The sequence below is a fragment of the Oryctolagus cuniculus genome, chromosome 2, assembly GCF_964237555.1.
Source record: "Oryctolagus cuniculus chromosome 2, mOryCun1.1, whole genome shotgun sequence".
NCBI classification, from domain to species: Eukaryota; Metazoa; Chordata; class Mammalia; order Lagomorpha; family Leporidae; genus Oryctolagus; species Oryctolagus cuniculus.
In genome coordinates this window covers 175,328,288-175,342,161 of record NC_091433.1, presented here as the reverse complement: position 1 = coordinate 175,342,161, position 13,874 = coordinate 175,328,288, and the positions used below count along the sequence as shown (strand labels likewise).

Here is a 13,874-nt window from a genome sequence, read left to right as displayed (position 1 = left end):
CAGACCAAAGCCAGTAGCCAGGGGCCCAAGTACTTGCACTGCTTTCCCAGGCACATTAGCAGGGAGTGGAATTGGAAGCAGAGTGGCCAGGACTCAAACTGGAACTCCAGTGTGGGATGCCAGTGTCACAAGTGGAAGCTTAACCTCTGAGCCTCAATGGCAGCCCCTGTTTTTGCCTTTTTAACATGGCTAATAGAAAATTTAAGATTACATATATAGCTTTCATTCTTTTTAAAAAAGAATATTTATTTATGTATTTGAAAGAGCTACAGAGAGAGAGAGAGAGGGGAAGAGACAGAGAAAGATCTCACATCCCTGGTTTACTCCCTAGATGGCTGCAGTGACCAGGGCTGAACCATGTTGAAGCCAGGAGCCAGAAGCTTTGTCGAGGTCTCCCACGTGGGTGCAGGGACCCAAACACTTGGGCTGTCTTCTGCTGCTTTTTACAGGCCATTAGCAGGAAGCTGGATCAGAAGTGGAGCAGCCAGAACACAAACTGGAGCCCACATGGGATGCCAGTGTTGCAGTATTGCACTGTGCCACAATGCTGACCCCTTTCATTCTGTTTCTGTTGGACTGTACTGGCTTAGCTCTTTGGGAAACTTTTTTTTTTCCCAGAAATAAATATTTCTGCTTCCATTTTTTAAGATATATTTATTTATTTGAAAGGTAGAGTGAGAGAGAGAATCAATCTTTTGTCCTCTCTGGTTCACTCCACAAATGACTGAAATAGCCAGGGCTGGGCCAAGCCAAGAACCAGTAACTCTCTCCATGTCTCCTATGCAGGTGGCGGGAACCCAGGCACTTGCCATCTTCTTCTGCTTCCTGAGTATATTAGCAGGGAGCTGGATTAGAAGTGGAGCAGTCAGGACTTGAGCCAGCAGTCCAATATAGGATGCGAATGTGCCAATCTTCTGTGCCACAACGCCTGTCCTATGGAAAACATTTTTTTTTTTTAAGATTTATTTATATGAAAGGTAGAGTTATAGAGAGGCACAGGCAGAGAGAAAGAGAGAGGTCTTCCATCTGCTGGCTCATTCCCCGAATAACCACAACAGCTGGAGCTGAGCTGATCTGAAACCAGGAGCCAAGAGCTTCTTCCAGGTCTCCCACATGGGTGGAGGGGCCCAAGGATTTGGTTCATCTTCTACTGCTTTCCCAGGCCATAGCAAAGAGCTGGATCAGAAGTGGAGCAGCTGGGACTTAAACCAGCACCCATATGGGTTGCTGCCACTGCAGGCTGTGGCTTTACCTGCTACGCCATAGCGCCAGCCCCTGGAAAACTTTTTAAGTTTATAAACAGAAGCATTGTAGGTTTTTTTGTTTGTTTTGTTTTTTTGTTTTTACTTTAGAGGCAGAAAAACAGAACCAAAGAGACCTCCCATCTACTGGTTTATTCCCCAAATGCCCCAGTAGTGGGGAATGGGCCCAGCTGAAGCTGGGAGGTAGAAGCACAATTTAGGCCTTCCACATGGGTGGCAGGAACTCCGTTACTTGAACATCTGCTTTGGCAGGAAGCTGTTGTCAGGAGCCAGAGCCAGGTACTCCAATAGGGGTCCCCAGGCTACATGCCTTTCCTGTCAGAAAGGTGTTGAGCGGGAACTTGAACAAAGGCAATGGAGCCCATATAAAGCTGATCATTGAGATTGCCATTCAGGGCAGGCATTGATGATTTTAAGGGAGTAATGTATATACCAGTCTGTTTGGAGGATACCATGAGGAGTTAGGAGGGGTAGTAGGCAGTTAGGAAAGGCCCCTGTGGGAACAAAAGGGCAGTTAGGACCCAGGGTTTATAAAATAACCTATGTAATAAAGCCTGCCATCCACTGATTAGACAAAAGATATTACCCAAGGAGATGGAAAAATTGATAATTACGAAATAGTGGGTCTCATAAATAATTATAAGGAGCCAGGCTTTGGCGCTGGACCAGACCATACCACAAAGCATCATGTCTCAAGTGTATAGCAAGATAACATTCTTTAACTGGTTAGGTCAGCAATATTTCTCAACAGTCACATTTCTCAGGTGGTCAGCAAGGTAACATTTCTTTTTGGTCAGTAACCATGACCACTTTCTAAGAGACATAGGGGGAAAAAAGCAGACCCTGTGGGGCTGGCACTGTGGCATAGGAGGTAAAGCCGCCACCTACAGTACCTGCATCCCACATGGGCGCTGGTTCAGGTCCCGGTTGCTCCTCTTCCAGTCCAGCTCTCTTCTGTGGCCTGGAAAGGCAATGGAAGATGGTCCAAGTCCTTGGGCCCCTGCACCCACATGAGAGACCCAGAAGAGGCTTCTCGCTCCTGGCTTCAGATCAGCGCAGCTCCGGCCATTGCGGCCATCTGGGGGGTGATGGAGGACCTCTCTCTCTTTCTGCCTCTGCCTTTGTGTAACTCTGCCTTTCAAATAAATAAATCTTTTTTTTTTTAATTGAAAAAGAGACCCCTGATGTATCAAAACTGTGTAGAGATTCAGTCAATTGATATGCACTCCTTATATGAGCTCCCATATCCAGACCTTGCTTGAACCTTCCCTTGTGTCCCTTCTTGGTTAGCAGAAGTCTGTTTCTCAATAAAATCAACTTTTAGTTTTGCTCACTACTCACATTGTCCACGTCATCATTCTTAGTTGCCTTGAGACAAGAACTGACTTGAAATTCCTGCAATAATATGAGCAGTATTAGGAAATTATATTGGAGACAAAGTATTAGACCTAAGTGTGAGAGAATGGGAATGCTAGACTGAAGAGCTCGGGTTTTTCTCCACAATGTGATAGGTGATTTTGCTTTTGACATATAGTGATGGAGGGGGAAAAATTAAGGTGTCATAAAAACAAGTTTTGACTGCCATGCAATTGGGAAAACTTGAAGATGGTTAGGGCAGTGGCTTTGTAAGTTTCATGCCTCTCTTTGTAAGTTTCATGCCTCTCTGCCCTAGTATGTTTCTTTCTGTCACATGTAACTGTAGCATTTTGCAGCCTGAATGGATAATGAAGGCTATGCAGGCGGTCTCTTCTTACTTCTGATTGTCTTTCTTTCCCGTATTCTACAGGAGAAGATGCTGTGGAGGATGAGGCTGAAGAGAACCCCATTGTCTTGGAGTTTCAGCAGGAAAGAGAGGCCTTCTATATAAAGGATCCGAAAAAAGCTCTGCAAGGCTTTTTTGACCGAGAAGGTACATGAACAGATGCGACCCTGCTGGTAAAATGTATCTACAGCAGTGTTGTTTTCTAGAGCTTCAGATTGAGGTTTATACTTAGAAATGCTGCATTTTATATGTTGCTTTCCTTGTTCATTTCTTGCCCATTGTTCAATTGCTTCAAGGTTTATTTTGAAAATAGTAAAAATCTTATTGATCTTTCTTTCCATATTGGAAAAAAGGAAATACTTTTTTGTATATGTTTTTAAGATTTATTTATTTGTGTATTTATTTTAAAGGCAGAGTAAGAGAGATAGGTGGAGAGACAGAAAGAATCTTTCATCTGCTAGTTTGCTCTCCAAATGGCTGCAATAGCCAGGGCTGGGCCAGGCCGAAGCCTGGGGCCTGGAACTCCACTGTTGCTTGTATGGGATGCAGGCAGCAGCTTAACCCACTTACTACAACACCAGCCCCTGAAAGTACTAATTTCCTGACTCATCTTATTCTTCTCAAAAGATACTGGATCTTTGGTTAGGAAAATTGAGCCACTTTCTTAAGATATCTTGTCCCTGGGGCTGGCGCCATGGCGCAGTAGGTTAATCCTCTGCCTGCGGCGCCGGCATCCCATATGGGCGCCGGTTCCAGCTGGCTGCTCCTCTTCCAATCCAGCTCTCTGCTGTGGCCTGGGAAATCAGTAAAAGATGGCCCAAGTGCTTGGGCCCTTGCACCCATGTGGGAGACCTGGAAGAAGCTCCTGGCTTCTGGCTTCGGATCGGCGCAGCTTCGGCTGTTGCAGCCATTTGGGGAGTGAACCAACGGAAGGAAGACATTTCTCTGTGTCTCTGCCTCTCACTGTCTGTAACTCTACCTCTCAAATAAATAAAAATCTTTAAAATAAAAAAGATACTTTATTCCTGATTCACTTGAATTTTCGTAATTCTTAACGTGAATTTTAACTTTATATGATTAAAAACATTTTTATAAAGTATTTCAGTAGAGATGCTTTAAAAGAACATCTATGTGTGTGTATACATGTGTTTGCATATATGTATGAATATCTATATGTATATATACTCATCCCTTGGCTTTCCCAGAGAATTGGCTCCAGAACCCCCTCCCCCCAGGACACCAAAAGCTGAGGCTGCTCAAGTGCTCACATGAAATGGCATAACGGGGCCTGCACTGCAGCAGAGTAGGGTAGGCCTCTGCCTGTAGTGCCGCCATCCCATGTGGATGCCAGTTTGAGTCTCAGCTGCTCCACTTCCGATCCAGTTCTTTGCTGATAGCCTGGGAAGACAACAGAGGACAGCCTGAATGCTTGGGCCCCTGCACTCACGTGGGAGACCTGAAGAAGCTCCTGGCTCTTGGCTTCAGATCAGCCCAGCTTCAGCCGTTGGCGGCCATTTGGGGAGTGAGCCAGTGGGTGGAGGACCTCTCTCTGTGTCTCTCTGTCTCTCTCTCTCTCTCTCTAACTCTGCCTTTCAAATAAATAGATAAATCTTAAAAAAAGTAGTATCTGCTTATAACTTCCTGTATACTTTAAATCATCTCTAGATTACTTATAATTTCTGATGCTCATACAATGTAGCTGATATTTAAAGAGTTGTTATGCCGGCGCCGCGGCTCACTAGGCTGATCCTCCGCCTAGCGGCGCCGGCACACCGGGTTCTAGTCCCGGTTGGGGCGCCGGATTCTGTCCCGGTTGCCCCTCTTCCAGGCCAGCTCTCTGCTGTGGCCAGGGAGTGCAGTGGAGGATGGCCCAGGTGCTTGGGCCCTGCACCCCATGGGAGACCAGGAAAAGCACCTGGCTCCTGGCTCCTGCCATCGGATCAGCGCGGTGCGCCGGCCGCGGCGGCCATTGGAGGGTGAACCAACGGCAAAAGGAAGACCTTTCTCTCTGTCTCTCTCTCTCACTGTCCACTCTGCCTGTCAAAAAAAAAAAATAAAAATAAAAAAATAAAGAGTTGTTATGCCATATTGTTAACAAATAGTGATAAAAGGCCAGTGCCGCGGCTCAATAGGCTAATCCTCCGCCTTGCGGCGCCGGCACACCGGGTTCTAGTCCCGGTCAGGGAGCCAGATTCTGTCCCGGTTGCTCCTCTTCCAGGCCAGCTCTCTGCTGTGGCCCGGGAGTGCAGTGGAGGATGGCCCAAGTGCTTGGACCCTGCACCCCATGGGAGACCAGGATAAGTACCTGGCTCCTGCCATCGGATCAGCGCGGTGCGCCGGCTGCGGCGGCCATTGGAGGGTGAACCAACGGCAAAGGAAGACCTTTCTCTCTGTTTCTCTCTCTCTCACTGTCTACTCTGCCTGTTTAAAAAAAAAAAAAATATATATATATGTATATATATAGTGATAAAGAAAAAAGTCTGTATATGTTCAAAACAGGTCTAGCTTTTTTCTCCAGATACTTTCTGAGATTGCTAGAATCTCAGATGTAGAGCCTGTGGAGGTGGAGGACTAACTGTGTATGAATAAATATATAAATATCTATTTGAAAGGCACAGTAACAGAGAGAGGCAAAGACAGCAAGAAACAGATCTTCTATCTGTTTGGTTCACTCCCAAAATTGCCACAACAGTTGGAGCTGGGTCAGGCCAAAGTCAGGAGCCAGAAACTCTTATTTGAGCACACGGTAAGTACTTGGGCCATCTTCCACTGCTTTCCCAGGCGCATTAGCAAGGAGCTGGATCAGAAGATATACAGATATAGATATATAGATATAAGATACAGATATATCACGCTCTGCATTTGAGATTTGTGCTTCTAAAAACCAATTGTGACAAAATAAGCACTTCAAATAAGTCCTCAAATTATAAAAAATGAAATCTTTATAGTAAAGAAAGCTATGTATACTTGGCAAGTTGATTATTTTGAATTGAGTTTGCATATCTTTACCTTAAATTCATCCTTTTTATCAGATGTAATCCCTAAGAATGAGAAATGAAATACATTGAAGCAGTATTCATTATGGTATGAAAATTTGATCTTATTTAACCTTTGCTCTCTTTCTCATTGTAGCAATTAATAATTGTAGCAATTAGTAATTTGCATATCCTACTAAGATTTTGTCTTTCTTTCTCCCGTAGGAGAAGAATTAGAGTATGAATTTGATGAACAAGGGCATAGTACTTGGCTCTGCAGGGTGAGGTATGTTCTTCTTAATGTCCATTTTCTCAGAAGTGGTCAATTCAAGTTTAAGTTACGGTTGTAGACAACAACCCAAAGAGTAACTTTAGTCTATTTAGATTATTCCTAATTTGGACTTTGGTAGTTTCACAACACTTACATTGTTGAGGGAGTGGGTAGGATGGGTAAAAGGTAGAAGGAAAAGATTTGAAATCTAAAGTTCGAAAAATAGAGCAAAATTAATTGAGAGAAGAACCATCTAGGGGTCAGTGCAGTGGTGCAGCAGGTTAAGCCACTGCCTGCAGTGCTGGCATCCCATGTGGGCACCACTTTGAGTCCCGACTGTTCTGCCTCTTTTTTTTTCTTTATTTTTTAAAAGATTTATTTATTTATTTGAAAGTCAGAGTTACACAGAGAGAGGAGAGGCAGAGAGAGAGACAGAGGTCTTCCATCTGCTGGTTCACTTCCCAGTTGGCTGCAATGGCCAGAACTGCGCCGATCCAAAGCCAGGAGCCAGGAGCTTTTTCTGGGTCTCCCATGTGGGTGCAGGGGCCCAAGGACTTGGGCCATCTTCTACTGCTTTCCCAGGCCATAGCAGAGAGCTGGATCGGAAGTGAAGCCTCAGGGTCTCGAACCGGAGCCCATATGGGATGCACCACAGCGCCAGCCCCCCCGACTGTTCTATTTCTGATCCAACTCCCTGCTGATATGCATGGGAAGGCAGCAGAAGATGGCCCAGATGCTTGGGCCCCTGCACCCATATGGGAGACCTGGACTCCTGGCTTCTGCCTGACCCTGCCCTGGCCATTGTGGCCATTTGGGGAGTAAACCAGCAGGTGGAAGTGACCTCTCTCCTCTCCTCTCCCTCTCTCTGTGTAACTCTGCTTTCAAATTAATAAATAAATCCTCAAAAAAAAAAAAAAAAGGGAGCCATTTAAGAAAACATGACTATTGTTACAGCATTTTTTTTTTTTTTATTTGAAAGGCGAAGTTAGAGAGGAAAAGGCAGAGAGAGAGAGATATCGTCCATGCACTGGTTCACTCCCCCAAACAGCCCCAATGGCCAGAGCTGGGTTGACCTGAAACCAGGAGCCAGGAGCCTCCTCTGGGTCTCCCACATGGGTGCAGGGGCCCAAGGACCTGGACCATCCTCCACTGCATTCCCCGGGCACAGCAGAGAGCAGAATTGGAAGTGGAACAGCCAGGGCTTGGACTGATACCCACATGGGATGTTGCTGGCAGGGGCATTAACCCACTGCACCACAGGGCTGGCCCCTTGTTTGTTTTCTTAATTGGAGTTTAGTTCTATACTAATTCTCTCCAAACCAATGCAGATTACCTGTGGATGATTCAACTGGAAAACAACTGGTGGCTGAAGCCATTCACTCAGGAAAGAAAAAAGAAGCAATGATCCAGTGCTCGCTGGAAGCTTGTCGGATCCTTGATACTTTGGGATTGCTGCGGCAGGAAGCAGGTCTGTTTCAGGGAGTGCTTTTTTCTTTTGCAAAAGAAGACTAAGGAAGGAAAATTGAACAAAGAAATAATAAAGCCTCTTTCTAGGAGGAAGATGTAAATCGTACAGAATTTTTTTAAGTGAAAAGAAAAATAACCTATTTCAATACTTTGAGGTACCATTCATTTTCAGTGCATTTACAAACATATTTAGAATTAGATTTAACAAAAAACAAAGACTCATACACAAAAGTAGTCATATTACTTATGTTCTTTTGTGATTTTTTTTTTTTAAGAATTATTTCTTTATTTGAAAGGTAGAGTTCGAGAGAGAAGAAGAGACAAACTGATATCTTCCATTCACTGGTTTATTCCCCAAGTGGCTGAAGTAACTGAGGCTGGGCCAAGCTGAAGTCAGGAGCCTGGAACTCCACCCTGGTCTCCTTCAGGGATTACAGGGGTGCAACCACTTAGGCCATCTTCCACTGCTTTCTCAGGCACATTGATAGGAAGCTGGATCAGAAGTAGAGCAGCCAGGACTCAAACCACAGCTTATATGGTATGCTAGCATTACAGGCTATGGCCTAACCCGCTATGCCGACCCCAGTTCTTTTTATTTATTTTTTATTTTTTAATAAATACTTTTTTAGAAAAGATTTATTTATTTATTTGAAAGTCAGAGTTACACACAGAGAAGGAGAGGCAGAGAGAGAGAGAGAGAGGTCTTGTATCCACTGGTTCACTCCCCAGTTGGCCGCAATGGCCAGAGCTGCACCAATCGGAAGCCAGGAGCCAGGAGCTTCTTCTAGATCTCCCACACAGATGCTGGAGCCCAAGGACTTGGGCCATCTCCTACTGCTTTCCCAGGCCACAGCAGAGAGCTGGGTCAGAAGTGGAGCAGCTGGGACTTGAATCGGTGCCCAGATGGGATGCTGGCACTAAAGGCGGCAGCTTTACCCACTATGCCACAGCACCGGCCCCAGTTCTTTTTTTTTTAAACATAAGAATATATCGTAGATACTATCCATATCAATACAATATATTTATTTTGTTTAAAAAAAAAAAGTCCTGGGGCTGGCGTTACTGGTGAAGTCTCCACCTGTGATACTGATATCCCATATGGGTGTTCATTCATGTTCTGGCTGCTCCACTTCTGATCCTTCTGATCCAGTTTTCTGCTAACAGCCTAGGAAAGACACCCCAAATACTTGGGCACCTGCCACTCATGTTGGAGCACTAAAGAAGCTCCTGGCTCCTGGCGTTGGCTTGACTCAGCCCTAGCCATTTCAGCCATCTGGTGCGTGAACCAGCAGATGGAAGATCTCTCTATCTCTCCCTTTCTCTCTGTAACTCTGACTTTAAAATAAATAAATAAATCTTTAAATAAGGAAACAAACAAAAGCCTGACTATACCATCAGTTGTTAAGAAGGCCTACCTTATATTATTATATATATTAAAATTAACTTTTATTATTGGAGAATACCTTACATCTGGTTTAAAACCACCAAAAATCTTATAACAAAATATATCTATTCCTTGCCCTACCCCTCCACAGTTGTCATCTCTAGACGCTTTCAGCTCTTTGGTTTTTTCCTTTTGATGTTTTTTTAAGATTTATTTATTTATTTGAAAGGCAGAATTATAAAGAGGCAGAGAGAGATCGATCCATCTTCCATCCACTGGTTCACTCCCCAACTTGCCACAACAGCTAGAGCTGGGCCAGGCCGAAGCCAGGAGCTTGGAGCTTCTTCTGTATCTCCTATGCGGAGTGCAGGAGCCCAAGTACCCAGGCTGTCCTCCGCTGCCTTCCCAGGCCATAGCACAAAACTGGATCAGAAGTGAAGCAGCCGAGTCTCCAACCAGCACCCATATGGGATGCCAGCACTGCAGGCAGCGGCTTTACCCACTATATCACAGTTCCAGTCCTTTTGATATTTAAAAGCACTCATATTTGTAAGACACATGAGTATACTGTGGTGTTTTGAGTCATTTATTTTAAATATTACCTGTTAACTCTTTTTTTTATTTATTTATTTTTTATTTATTTATTTATTTTTGACAGGCAGAGTGGACAGTGAGAGAGAGAGACAGAGAGAAAGGTCTTCCTTTGCCATTGGTTCACCCTCCAATGGCCGATCCGATGGCAGGAGCCAGGTACTTATCCTGGTCTCCCATGGGGTGCAGGGTCCAAATACTTGGGCCATCCTCCACTGCACTCCCTGGCCAGCAGAGAGCTGGCCTGGAAGAAGGCAACCGGGACAGAATCCGGCGCCCCAACCGGGACTAGAACCTGGTGTGCCGGCGCCGCAAGGTGGAGGATTAGCCTAGTGAGCCACGGCGCTGACCCCTGTTAACTCTTTTACATTAGTATTTAATATTTATATAATTATGCTATGCAAATATTAGTTATAGCTGAGTGGTTTTCTTTTTGTTTTACCTAAAGGTAAAATCTATAATTTTCATGTGTTTGGGTTTTCTTACTCATTCTTCCCATACCTTTCTTTTCTTTTTTTGCTTCCCCATCCCATACCTTTCAATAGCCCTGCAGTAGGTTTTGTCATGTTAAGTGGCTTACCAGTTCTGATTTTTTAGAGCCATTTCTACTGAAGAGCTCTGTTCTTTTAGGGCTTTTTTTTCTTAAGATCTATTTTATTTATTTGAAAGAGTTACAGAGAAAGGTAGAGACAGAGAGAGAGAGAGAGATCTTCCATCTGCTGGTTCACTCCCCAAATGGCCACAATGGCTGGAGCTGGCCCCATCCGAAGCCAGGGGCCAGGAGCTTCTCCCAGGTCTCTCATATGGATGCAGGGTCCCAAGCACTTGGGCCATCCTCCACTGCTTTCTCAGGTGCATTAGCAGGGAGCTGGATCAAAAGTGGAGCAGCCAGGACTCAAACTGGTGTCCATAAGGGATGCTGGTGCTGTAGGCTGGGGCTTTAACCTACTGTGCTACAGCATTGGCGTCCTTTCAGGGTTTTTTTTTCTCCAGACCTACCACAGAGCTGTCACCTGGGACTTGACTTTGCTGTCATCCTTGAGATTTCCTTGGCCTTTTTCCAGGCTGGGTTTCTAGTTCCAGATTTTCATATTCTCATATTTCTTAGTTTATTCCGTTGTTTTAGTAAAGCACATACTTCTGTAGTTTCAGCACGTGAAAAAGCTGGTGCTACACCAGAGAACTTGCGTGATTACGGTCTTCAGTGCATTTTACGTCTTTCTCTGTCTGCTCTTTTGTTTTGGTGAGCATCCTCGAGTAGATTTCTGAGAAGGGATGCATTGGAAGTCAACTTTATTAAACATTCCATCCTGAAAATATAACTACTCCAGCTTCACTCTTCGTTAGTACTTTATCTGGGGATAGAATTCTTCCTGCCTGCCTGCCTGTCTGCCTTCCTTCCTTCCTTCTTTTCACAGGTAGAGTTATAGACACAGAGAGAGAGAGAGACAGAGAGAAAGGTCTTCCTTCTGTTGGTTCACCCCCCAAATGGTTGCTACAGCCGGTGCTGCGCCCATCCAAAACCAGGAGCCAGGTGCTTCTTCCTGGTCTCCCACATGGGTGCAGGGGCCCAAGCACTTGGGCCATCCTCCACTGCCCTCCCGGGCCACAGCAGCTGGACTGGAAGAGGAACAGCCGGAACTAGAACCCAGCGCCCATAAGGAATGCCAATGCCACAGGCAGAGGATTAACCAAGTGAGCCCTGGCGCCGGCCCGATAGAATTCTTTTTTTCCTCCAAAGATTTATTGTATTTGAAAGGCAGAGTTACAGAGAGAGAGGGAGAGATCATCCAGCCACTAATTTACTCACCAAATGGCCACAATAGCTGGGGCTAGGCCAGGCCGAAACCAGGAACCAAGAGCTCCAACTGGGTCTCCCTCTTGGATGCTGGGGCCCAGGGACATGGGGCCATCCTCCACTGCTTTCCCAGTTGCATTAGCAGGGAGCTGGATCAGAATTGGAGTAGCCTGTTCTCGAACTGGCACCCATTTGGGAAGACGCCATCACAGGTAGTGGCCTAACCTGCTACGCCGGGGATAGAATTCTTTTTTTTTTTAAAGATTTATTTATTTATTTGAAAGTCAGAGTTATACAGAGAGAAGGAGAGGCAGAGAGGGTGTCTTCCATCTGCTTCTATCACTCCCCAAATGGCCGCAACAGCTAGAGCTGCACCAATCTGAAGCCAGGAGCTATAAGCTTCTTCCAGGTCTCCCACGTGGGTATAGGGGCCCAAGGCCTTGGGCTGTCCTCTGCTGCTTTCCTAGGCCATAGCAGAGAGCTGGAATGGAACTGGAGCAGCCAGGAGTTGAAATGGCACCCACGTAGGATGCAGGCACTGCAGGCAGTGGCTTTCCCTGCCAGGCCACTGTACCAGCCCCAGGGATAGAATTCTAACTTGGTTGTATTTTCCGTCACCACTTTGAAGGCATTGCTTTTACAATCCTATATCCAGGGTTTCTATTGAGAACTCTAACAGTTCAGGTTCTGACCTGTTGTCTGTCACTTTTTCCCTCTTGCTGGAAGTTTTTAAGAATTTCCTGTGTTCTAAAAGTTCCGAAACTTAACTACAATGTGCTTTTCTGTGGGTCTGTTTTTGTCCGTTTTTCTGGGTGCTTGTTGAACTCATTTTACTGGAAATCTTGCCAAGTTAGGATTGTTTCTGCAGTTATACCATTGATTGTTTCATCCTTCTGTTCTCTCTGGAATTTCTAAAAGTTCATTTCTAGAAAGTTAATTTCTGATGCCGGCACTGTGGCATAGCAGGTAAAACCGCTACCTATGAAACTGGAATCTGGGGCCGGCGCTGTGGTGTAGCAGGTAAAGCCATCGCCTGCAGTGCCGACATCCCTTATGGGTGCCAGTTAGTGTTCCGACTGCTCCACTTCTGATCCAGCTCTCTGCTATGGCCTGGGAAAGCAATGGAAGATGGCCCAAGTCCTTGGACCCCTGCACCCGCGTGGGAGACCTGGAAGAAGCTCCTGGCTTCAGATTGGCTGCTCTGGCCGTTGTAGCCAGTTGGGGAGTGAACCAGTGGATGGAAGACCTTTCTCTCTCTCTCTCTCTCTCTCTCTTTGCCTCTCCTTCTCTCTCTGTGTAATTTGGACTTTCAAATAAATAAATCTTTATTAAAAAAAAAAGATACTGGAATCCAATATGAGTCCTGGTTCATATCCTGGCTGCTCCATTTCTGATCCAGCTCCCTGCTAATGGCCTGGGAAAAGCAGTGGAAGATGACCCAAATGCTTGAGTCCCTGCTACATACATGGGAGACCTGGAAGAAGCTTCTGGCTACTGGCTTCTGCCTAGCTGAACGCTGGTCATTGTGGCCATCTGGGGAGTGAACCAGTGGATAAGGTCTCTCTGTGTCCCCCCCTCTCTCTAATTCTGACTTTCAAATAAATAAATCTTTATTTATTTATTTATTTTATTTTTGATAGACAGAGTGGACAGTGAGAGAGAGAGAGAGAGAGAGAGAGAGAGAAAAGTCTTCCTTTACCATTAGTTCACCCTCCAATAGCCGCTGTGGCCAGCACGCTGTGGCCAGTGCACTGCGCTGATCCGAAGCCAGGAGCCAGGTGCTTCTCCTGGTCTCTCATGCAGGTGCAGAGCCCAAGCACTTGGGCCATCCTCCGCTGCACTCCCGGGCCACAACAGAGAGCTGGCCTGGAAGAGGGGCAATCGGGACAGAATCCGGCGCCTGATCGGTACTAGAACCAGTGTACTGGCGCCGCAGGCGGAGGATTAGCCTATTGAGCTGTGGCGCCAGCCAAATAAATCTTTTTTTAAAAAAAGTTAACTTGTATAGCTTCATTTTTGTTCTTTGAATGATCCTTTTAAAAACATAATATCTTGTTGTTTCACAATTGTAAATATCTGTTTCTCTAGGTTACTTTTTGTTTGGTCTGCATCCTAGTTTTTCTCAAGTGTTATATCATTTTTTTTAAGATTTCTTTTATTTGAAGGGTAGAGTTGCAGAGAGAGAGTGAGTGAGCGAGTGAGCTATCTTCCATCTGCTCATTCACTCCCCAAATGGCCACAACACCCAGGCTGGGCCAGGCCAGGCCAGAGCTAGGAGCCAGAGCTTCATTCAGGTCTCCTACGTGGCTGACAGGGGCCCAGGGATTTGGCCATCTTCTGCTGCTTTCCCAGGTGAATCAGCAG

The 13,874-nt window shown here is 45.6% G+C and overlaps 1 protein-coding gene across 1 annotated transcript in view; it reads left to right on the top strand.

The window, feature by feature from the left end:
• Nucleotides 1–13,874, top strand: part of SLC4A1AP (solute carrier family 4 member 1 adaptor protein) — a 45,687-nt gene that overhangs the window by 2,753 nt on the left and 29,060 nt on the right. Inside the window, exons 3-5 of the mRNA XM_008254588.4 lie at nucleotides 3,049–3,171; nucleotides 6,225–6,285; nucleotides 7,599–7,738. Coding sequence (XP_008252810.2) covers nucleotides 3,049–3,171; nucleotides 6,225–6,285; nucleotides 7,599–7,738 — 324 coding nt within the window. The remainder of the gene's footprint in view (nucleotides 1–3,048; nucleotides 3,172–6,224; nucleotides 6,286–7,598; nucleotides 7,739–13,874) is intronic.